General features: G+C 40.2%; 1 protein-coding gene across 1 annotated transcript in view; it reads right to left on the bottom strand.

Moving 5' to 3' along the window:
* Positions 1–587: 587 nt before the first annotated feature.
* MAP2K6 (mitogen-activated protein kinase kinase 6) overlaps positions 588–10,806 on the bottom strand; it is an 88,100-nt gene continuing 77,881 nt past the window's right edge. Inside the window, exon 12 of the mRNA XM_048487919.1 lies at positions 588–10,612. Coding sequence (XP_048343876.1) covers positions 10,535–10,612 — 78 coding nt within the window. The 3' untranslated portion in view covers positions 588–10,534. The remainder of the gene's footprint in view (positions 10,613–10,806) is intronic.

The following is a 10,806-nucleotide window of genomic DNA, read 5'->3' as shown; positions in this document are numbered from 1 at the left end:
GGCACTGACATAGTTCAGAAATTTCAAAACAGAAAGGCTCATTCATAAGTGTTGCAATTAGACTGGGGAGAAAAGCAAACCATCTCTTCAGATCAGGAACTTCCCAACATGAAATCCAAGTAAGTGAAACCAGGAATGCTAACAGATTTATTTGTTCTCTCCTTACAACTATCGTAGGCGCAACAGGTAACAGCATGCACATGACCAGCCCTCTCCCATGGCAGAATTCATAGAAAGGCGCCCCCCAGTAATTAAGAGGCAGGGGAAAAAAGATTATGATTTCTTCTTTAATGAAACAAAGGGTTATGCTATCGTGGTAGACATTTGGCGGTGGGGAAAAAAATCACCAAGTTGTGTGGCCTGAGATGGAAAGAAAGCAATATCTTATTGGTAACAATGCAAGAGTTGCCTGTCGGTTGAGCAAGAACTGGGCAAAATAAATGGTGTGAGCAAGTCCCATGGACAGCCCTTTTCCTTCACAGTTTCAAAGAATATTAATGAAAGGATATTGTCACAGCTTTGTAAGCTTCCAAGACATGCAACCAAAAGAATGATAGCTAGTAATAAACGTGACCACCCAAAAAAAATCTAATATGCAGTGTTTATTCATTTGGCATCATGCATGGTTGTATGTGCTGGTGTCAACAACAGGATTTAGTCCCATGCACAGACTGTGCCTTGCTTGTTTTTTGCTCTGCAAGCAACAATATTTAAACAATGACACACCCATCTCTAGAGTTGACATCATCATTTGACTCCTGAGGCAAATAACCATTGCTTTACACACTAGAAAGCAGAGAAAAAGAAAGTACTAGTTTGTCCAGTGCAGCACATGGGAGAGTATGGAAGTTAGGTAGCATAAAATATTCCAAAGTACCAAAGTGGTGTAAGAACCTTAAGTGGATTAGGCACTTTGAAAGTCAAAGGAAATTGGAACAGACATAGAACTCAACCTGATCCACACGTGCTAGAACCACAGTCTTCCATATGAAGCCTCTGTTGTTCTCAGGGCTGAGCACACCTAGATCCAGTTTCATGAATGGTTTTGAGAACCTGGAACAACTATTTCTTAAAATCCATTTAAGCTTCAATTTGTGTAAGTTACACTCAAAGAATGAAGTAAAAAAAAAGTGAGGGGAGAGACAAGCCTCTGGAAAGTGATATGTCATTTGTATGAATATTTCATTTCCATGTACACGCTGTTATATAAGAACATCTGACAGAGAGCTGGTGCCAATTAGAGCTTCCACAGTAACACCCACCTGCAAGTGCTTATCACATGTAATGGCACATACAATAAAGTTGCACTTACCTGCAACTGTTGTATATCTAGTGCCTTCTGCGCAGGCACAAATGAGACGGTGCTGGTCATGGAGAAGTAACTAGAAGGCTTCTAGAAGCTTTGAAGCACTTGGAGCACTCCCCTTCCCCTCCATCTGGAGCTGAGGGCTGGCAGGTTTCCTGCCCAAATAGCCGTGTGACAGAGGTGGAAAGAGTGCTCCTCCCTCAGGTCTCTCTCCACCACCGTGGAATGGTACTAATAAAGTTAACAGCAGCCCACAGCAGGAACAGGAGGGGGGGATGCGTGCCTGCACAGAAGACACTTGATGAACAAGTTACAGGGACTTGCAACTTTGTTTTCATTGCTGTGTCTTCAGTACAGTCCCGCATGGGACAGTAGCAAGTTCACTTACCATGGAGGCAAGACCGAAACAATGATTGAATAACTGCTCTCCCAGCAGCTGCATCTCTCCTGGAGTCCACATTGATAGAGTAATATCAGAGAAATGTGGACACAGTAGGCTGGGCAGCCGCTTTGCAGATATCCTGAAGATCAAGCCCGGCAAGGAAATCAGCGGAAAAGGCTCGGGCCCGGGTGAAATGGGCCTTAACACAGTGTCAAGTTCAGGACTGGCATAGGCCAAACAAAACCCAGAAACGGCACATCTAGAAATGGCCAGTGAAGAAGTAGCTTCACCCTTTTTAGACCCTCTAAAACAAATAAGTTTTTGTCCTGTCTGACCAAACTGGTATGGTTTAATTATTTTTTAAAAAAAGAACGCCCTTTTGACATCAAGCGAGTGGAGTGATTGTTCATATGGTGACTGGGGATTTGGGGTGGGGGGTGGGGAAAGCAAGTAATGTAATGTCCTGGAACATACGGAACTGGGATACTACTTGGGGCCTAAATTCTAAGCTAACACTATCGAGGAAGCGGTACCTGGTGAAAGGGGAACCAATCTGAAGAACCAATAACTGACTCAGTTTCCTGGCCAAGGTGACAGTGACCAAAAGTGTGACCTTGAATGATAAAAAAAAGACAACTCAGAGGTTGCCAGTGGCTTCTGGGGTTTATGCATAATTTGCAATAAAACCAAAGAGAAACTCCAAACAGGAAGAGGAAGCTTTAACACAGGAAAAAGATTAATTAAACCTTTCAAACATTTCTTGAAATCAGGGGCTGAAAACAGTGTGAGAATCAACACGAACATGAAATGCAAAGATGGCAGCCAAATGGAGTTTAATAGAACTAGCGGCTAGACCATAACAAATAGCAAAAAATATCATGTAAGGAACAAGAGTCGGGAGGTGAACCTTCATACTGAGTCCATTGCACAAAATGCACCTACTTTACAATATAAGCCTTGTGAGTGGACAGTTTGTGTGATGCTATTAATATTTCTGTGACTTTATCTAGATCCCAGCTTAAGACTGGAGTAGCCATGTTGTTGGGTGTAGGGAGAAGGTATTGTAATGGAGAAAGGACCCTATCATAGTAAGATCCTCTTTTATTGGACAGGCTATGAAGGTTCCGAGAGAGTCTGGGTGGGAAACCAAAATCGTTTTGGACATTTGAGGGCTATGGATGGTTGACAGGGAAATGTTTCACTGAATGGCCCATTGGCACAATCAGGAAACGTCAGCACAGAGAGCCATGGAACTTGTGCCCATTTGCTAGTTGATGTAAACTTTGCTGCTGTACTGTGACCAGATGTTTTCCCATGACACAGACTGAAACAGACTGAACAGCATATCTGATTGCCCTGACTTCTAATAGATATATATGCAAACTAGATTCAGGTTCTGATCACAGGCTCATAATAAATGAGAGGAAACTCTTCAACCAATTAAGGAAGCATCTGTGAAAATGGTAACCTCAAGAGGAGAAGTACCAATGATGACATCTCTAAGTAGATTATCTTGAGAATTTCAGCACTGAAGAGATCTCAAAACCTTCTGAGGCACTGAAAATCTACATCTTCCTACATTGGCCTTAAACCTCCTGAGGAACCAATTTTGTAAACAGTTCATGTTCAATCTGGCGTGGGGTACCACTGCAGTAGTTGAAGTCACCAGCCATCAGAGCTTCTGGATGCAAATGGCCCTTTGGAATATTGTAAAGGTGGTGATCAAGGTCTGAGTGGCCTTGGACCTTTCAACTGATAAGTATGCCTTAAAGGAAATGGCATCTAAAACTGCCCCAATGAATTATATCTTTCGGTTAGGCTGTAATCAGAATTTTTCCACATTGGTCACTAAACTTAAATTGGTTAACATTTGGAAAGCCAAAGACAGATCATTTTCCAGGGACTGGCAGGAAGAATCCAAAAACAGCCAATCGTCCAGACAGGAGTACGCAACACATCCCCTTGATGCTGAGAATACAACATAGATGGTATGCATTTGGTAAAAAATACAAGGCTAACTCAATGGGAAACCATTATATTCGTAGTTGAAGGGTAACACATTACAAGCATAGTGATTACCTCCATATTCAAATCTTAAAATCTTCCTGAAAAACTTATGGATAGAAATATGAACACATCCTTTAAATCTAGGACTGCAAACCATAGGTTGCTGAACAAAAGGGAAGAATGTCTGAAAGATACAGCATTATAAATGTTGAAACCTTTAAGTATTTGTTGAGAACTCAAAGGTCCAGTATTGGCTCTTACCACCAGTCTTTTTATCAACAAGAAAGTATCTAGAGTAAAACACTTTTGCAGGAAAAGGTGGACCAAGTTGAGAAATGGCCCCTTTCTGCAGCAGAATTGAAACCCTGGCTGCAAGCAGAAGGGAGGAACAATGAGAAAGAGGTGGTGGAGATATACAATAGGGATATTTTTAAAATGTAAATGATAACCAAACTTTATTACAAAAAGAACCCATTTACTCTTAGTGATTAGAGACACAGTGACAATTTATTAAGGAAATAGTAATGCAATCTAGTCTTGCAATCTGTTTTACCCTTGAAGGTGATCTCTAGGGGACTGTCCCCTCCCCCTCCCCCTCCCCCACCCCTACACTTTCTGCCTATGGTGGGTGCATCTCCCTTACTGTTGGGAAAAAAATGGGATATGAACTCCCAAGATTACTGGTTACAATAGGACCTACTGGAAAAAAATAATGTTGAGAATGATGAGGAAAATACCTCTGCTTAAAAGTCCCAGCGCCCTGAGAGGTGATACCCAAAGACTTTGAAGTTAATCTACTCTTCCATATGCTATTGAGGATGGAATCAATCTCTTAATTGAAAAGGTTCTTTTCTTCGACATTTTGGAAATACAGCTGAGGCAGCAACTGTTATCACCTTTGGGCCTCCCCTCCCCTCCCTTCCCTTCTCCATTTCACCTCACTTTATTTTATTTCATCTTATTTTATTTTGCTCTGCCTTAAGTGGTTATGTTATTTGTTTTCTACTGATTTTGTTTAGACTGATGTGGTTTTATCAAATGCCATCTTAAAATCAACAAAGACGGTAAATAATGCCCCATGTGGTTTGATAGTATATTTCTATGATAGGTGGTGGAGTAAAAGACAATGGTCCATTTTGGATCGTCCACCTCTAAGACCTGTTTGTCCCTTGGCAATGATATTTTGCCTGTCTAGCTCATCCCAAAGCTTCCAACACAGATGTGTGGCATACACTTAACATACTGATTGGTCAGTAATTGAAGGGATTTAATTTCTCAGAGCAGCCTTTGGAGTACCTTGCTGTATATTCAAAACCTTGCTTAGGTTAGAAGCAGGCTGGTCTTGCTAGAAGTGCATGCCTGGCTTCAAACCATATATTTCTGGCTCAGCTCTTTCCCTCTGGCTTAAGTCCATTAATCTTGGCAGATAATTTCCACTCAAGATGGCTGCGAATAATTGAAGGAAAACTGCTTCATCTTGGCATGTCCAGCATAGCTCTATGGCATGTTGGGCATCAACGGAGTATTAATTAACAAAGATTATGGGACATTTCCCTTGGAGCTGAAAGAGTGAGGAGTGACTCCACTCTTGCAGTGGGGAACACTAATACAAACTTTCTCCCCCCAAGTTATTTGTATACTTTGGAATTCCCTAAACATCGAAAGAGTATTTAGCTTAGACTAGTTCAAAACCCTTCCATGGGCTTTATTGAAAGGAAGATATGCCCGCATTCCTTATTACCTTTGTCACTGTCCATGCCAGTCAGGAACATTGAACATGTGTCTTTATATTGTAGTTTCTATAAAGAAATTTGGATTTGGTTCATCTCTACAATTTTGTCTAAATAACCAGGCAAAACAAACCACTTTTATATCTCCATTCCGATAGCTCCAATGAAACTACCTTCAAGGTAGCAAAATAATGTGCTATGGCATGCTCATTGTGGTTCAGTTTTAACAACCCAGTATTTTTATATTTTAAACAATGCATATGACCTGCATTGAGTATTTTAATGCAATCATTGTAGAATAGGTATCATCAATATGTTTGTTTGCTGATCTGGGAACATAATAATGTATAATGTAAGGAAAACAATTGTTCCCTCAAAGGAGAAGTCTTCCTCCCTGGCCCTAGTGTCATGGGGTAAGGACAAAGCCCTGGGCCAAGCACATCTTTGTAAAACTATTCTAGATACCATGACTTTGCTAGCTTTGCCAGCCATATGTCTCATAGCATTTAACTGCTGTTTGCCCAACTCAGACCCATCCCCAAGGTCTTGTCTTTTGGTAGGCAATCAATACACTGTGCCATGCCATCTTTCAAAGGAATATTTCATAACATCACGTGACACCAGTGAAGTTGGAAACCCTCAGGCCAAGAGAATCATAAGGATATACTTTTCTCCTTAAAGCATCTAATTTCATCCCCATCTCATCCATTGGGGAGGAATGGGACACAGAATGGTAATGGGAGGGAACACATCTGTCCCTATCAAATTAGGTGTGCAGTGATGGAAGAGAAATTCAGACCTTTGTTTTTTAATTTTATATAGGTCTATATAAATTTATATAGGAAACTCTGAGGTGAAAAGGATGAGTGGGGATCAGACCTTGATCCCTTTTTCTGATCCAAATGAGGTAAGGGAACTTCAAAGATATCACCCTGTAAGGAAGAAGAAGATGATGATGATGGAGGAGCTTGGGACTCTTTCTGACAGCAGTGGAAATTTCTGACAGCAGACTCAATCACTGGACGATATTCAAAACTGAGGGGAGCAGCAGCTTCAATATCAAGAGGCCCCCCAGACTCTGACCCTGACTGTGACAAGCCTCTGTCTAGGTGGGGACAATCGACATCAAGGAAACTATTGACCCCAAACAGGAGAATCTCAGACTTTAGGCGATCAAGAGTGAAGCGCTGGCTGACAAATCAGGTAATTAGACTGTGTATGCACTGGCAATTAGCTTCAGCATCAAGGTGACAACAGCTTAGACTGAGAGGAATTTTTTTAATCTTATTTTTAGCCTATTTAACAAGGGGCTCAGAAATTTCCCGTTTGGCCACCAAAGCCAAGTCAAAAGTCAGATCAGATGGAGCCTTCAGGACTAAGGAGACCAAAGGTATACAAAGCCTCTTCAAAGATTTCTCTGTGAGAATATTCACCATAGTGAGGGATTTTTTCCCCATTAATGCAACTTTAAGCCTTGAGGCACATTCATATCTGGCCTTTGGAGTAAAAGATGGGTACATCTCAGAGACATGAGTCTCACCAAGGCAAAAAAGACATTTCTTATGCTCATCATTCCAAGCCATATTCCACACTTGGAACAGTGAATAAAGCCAGTGGGACAAAGAAGAAAAGTAAAACTGAGGTAAATGACATGTTCAGCTGAAGTCATTCCTCTCTCCACGGCAGTGAAGAGAGATTTGAGGAAGGAGTGCTCTCCCCACCTCCATCACATGGCTGTTTGGGCAGAAAACCAGCCCACCCTCAGCTCCAGATGGAGGGCAGGAGGAGAGCTGTAAATGTTCTGAAACTTCTAGAAGCCTTTCAGTCAGTTCTGTGGCAGGCCTGTACAGTCCTATGTGGGACTGCACTGAAGACATGGCGAAAAATTGCCAGTAACACACAATCCCAACTGAAATTGTATCTCTTGTCATGTAGGAAGCTAAAATTATAAGCAAAGAACCTCAGAAATCCTAGAAGGGTCTGATCATGAAATTTGTTAGTTTCCAATAAATGAATGTGAATTTCATCATCTCCAAGATATGTTTTGGCATTCCCATGAGCTTAAATAAATCCCAAGTATCTGACAGAAATATAATTGTGATTCTTAGTTCATTTTTTGCCCTTCTAATTCCAATTATATCATCACTGAATTATGTACCCAAAGTTCTTATCCTGTTCAGTCCTTATCCATGGACAACCTAGGCTATATTAAAAAAACATTCACTCCAATAGATGCTAGACTAGAATCGTTTTGACATACTTTAAGAATGAAGATCCCACAACCTCTCTAGGCAGCATGCTACATTGCAAATCTGCATTTACTACAGTCAAGAGATTCCTTTTAATATTTAACTTCAATCTATTGGTTGGAACCCATCTGCTCTTATCATTGGTGGACTGTGTAATCAAGTATTTCCTCTCCCTGGCCACCTTTGAAAACTGAACAAAAATCTGGATTGTACAGGAATAGCTTAAAATATCTAAAGAAATAATGACCATTAATATGGCATGTGAACATAAAATAAAAAAGGAAATCAAATTTTAAAATTCTGATTAGATAGGACAGATAACGTAGGCATGTTTTACTCAAAGACTATGGAAAGGTTTTTGCATCTGCCAAGAAATAAATTAAGCTAAGTCATAACTGATGGAACAACTCAAAAAGCACCTAAGTGATTAAAATACTAAGGCTCCATCTACAATCTAATGCCTAAAATAAAACCTGAGGCATGTAGTGTTGATTCACAGAACAGTCAACTTTCTAGACTGACTTACAGCAGACAGCACTGGCATTCTTTTACTATTGGAAACCAATGGGAGTATTAATATCTGCTATTAACACTGATTCTATCATATAAATCCAGCCTGTCTGTTACCACAGCACTCAAATAAAGGTGTTCTGAGGTCAAGAGGATGTGGCATCTAAACAGATCTCGCTATTCCAAGAGGAAAGCAGCAAAAACACTCTCTAAAGCAAGCATCAGATCCATATGTAGGAAAACCAAAAAGCTGGTTTTAAATGTCATGTTTTTCAAAGTGAGAATTGATGCTGGAACCAGTTCTAAACACTGTCTGGCTGAGCTTTAACCACAGCTGAAGACAATCAATCAAAACAGCTTGAAATCAATGGTGGGGAGGGGGGTGAAGGAAAAGGGGAACCCTGTGCACATACAATGGAAAACTAGGGGCAAGTTACAAGGCATCCTGGGCCTTTAATATTACAATGAAATGTGAACCTGCCTTATATTTTGTCTGCAGTTAAATGCCTCCTGAAAGGATTTCAGCAGACATACACAAAGAACCAGTTGAATTGTAAAGTGTGGACTGCAGGAAAGCAGCAGAGCAACTGCCTTAGAAAAAAATCTGTGTTACAAACACCAGTGTTCTTGAACATCACCTGGTGCAGCCACGGCTGGATTTGGCACTGCTTCACACTGATGTTATTGCTCTTCACAGGGGCACACACAATAAGTCATCAGTCAAAGGACAGAATCTTTTGCACTAAAATGTCCCTTCAGTACCAAACACTAGCAGCACAATACCTTTACCATTCTACAGAATTAATACTGCCACATTCAGTTCAGGAAATGCAATTGATTCATCAGGAAAAACTAGCTCTGGCATACTGAACAGCACCAAAGCTCTGGTTTCATCATACAATACTGAACAAAGAGATGTGTCACATGAACTTAAGAGATCCCTGTGATCCACCATCACAGTATGGCCATAACTAGTAGTAGTGAAAGCAGAAGCCTGTTTTGCACAGCTTTAGAAACAAGTACCACTGGTAGAAATCTGAGTTTGGATTTAACCCTATGAGTGTTAAAAGAAATAATTAGAAGGAATGTTACACTTCAATAACTCCTATGCATGTTAAGTTCTAAATTCAGTTTGGACAGAGTCTGTTTCAGCCAAATCCGTCATGAGCAAGACTCATTCAGGACCAGAAACAGAAGAAATTGGGGAAGTAGAAGGAGGAGAGGAAGAAAAGGTAATGTGTCAAATTGTTAGTGTATGCATGAGGTCTGAGTGTCCAAGACAGGCTTTCCATATTTTTTTGCCAGCTTGAAACTGGCATTATGATTCTGTGCATCTACCTGGACTTCACCCTCTTACTGAAATCTGCATTTCCTTTGTTCTAGTTTGCTTTCAGGAATCTCCCTTTATCCAGTCAAGTGCACTGAACTTATAGTGGCCCACAAGGTCTCTTGCTTAGTTGGAGGTTACATATCGTTGCTTAGCTAACCACCAAAAGATCAGCACAGCTACATTGTTTCCATGTATCTTAAATCCCATGTAACATGGATCCCAGATCGCTCCAGAAGTGCAGATGATTCCTACCACCATACCTTTGAGGACATCGTTACTCACTGAAGATTGCAGGAATAAACCCCCCAAAAAATTGGATAATAAGACACCAATAACACCTCAAACAGCAGGTTTCTGGATCCCCAGATGCCTTTCAAGTACAAGTCTTTCTTCTCCCAACTTCCAAAGAACTGAGCCATCTAAACATAAACCACGTTTTTTTCTTGGATTTAAATAGTTCCTCATTCTAATTGATCCTATCCTTTCCCAGCAAAGCCCAATAAATACTAATCTTTGTAGCTTCAGCTGTTGTAGCCTTTCTCATCACCCATTGCTTAAAAATAAAAACAAAGATTCTGTTCAAATCAAGTTCTTAACATAAATATTAAAATAACGGTAGGAACAAAATATAACTCTACAAAGGACTTCATAACTACTGAAGAACCTGTTACCATAAACAAAAGCAATTCTGGTTTGATAAGAAACAGGAAAAAAGGGTGGGAGCTGAGAATATGGTTATAGAATTCTTGACGGTCATTTAAATACTTAAATCACTCTTTTTAATTTTGTTTTAAGGTTGACAACCTTATTAAAATTCATTTCACTAACCAGTTCATTCTATCTCGCTATGGATACAAAGAACCTTTAAAAAATTCAGGAGGAGTGGCTAGGATCTTACAACAACAAAAAAAAGGCCAGTGGCAGATTCTCCTCCAGGTTCCCTTCCGATGAAGACTTCTCTCCTCCAAAACACACCACAGTCCACAGAAGGGCAAAACCATTCATGTATAAGTCCATTTCTCAGTTTCCCAGGATAAGTTTGACAAAAGAAGCCACATCTGTCTCTTTGGATTCATGTAGGGTGAAGAAAGGGTGATGCTTAAAAAAAAAAGATGGAAGAAAAAGACAAGAAGTCATGTTAAAAATTTCAGTTTGAACTATGATAGTCGTCCTAATATCTACTCATCTGTTTCTTTTTAGATCTGTTTATATTTTAAAATATGTTTTAGTTTCCCCACTTTACAGTTTTGTTTGATTTATGCAGCCAAACTTTACAGTTTTTACAGGCAATT

Source organism: Sphaerodactylus townsendi, linkage group LG03 (genome assembly GCF_021028975.2).
Source record: "Sphaerodactylus townsendi isolate TG3544 linkage group LG03, MPM_Stown_v2.3, whole genome shotgun sequence".
NCBI classification, from domain to species: Eukaryota; Metazoa; Chordata; class Lepidosauria; order Squamata; family Sphaerodactylidae; genus Sphaerodactylus; species Sphaerodactylus townsendi.
Note: the sequence above shows the minus strand (reverse complement) of the source record. Positions and strands in the feature narration are given on the sequence as shown.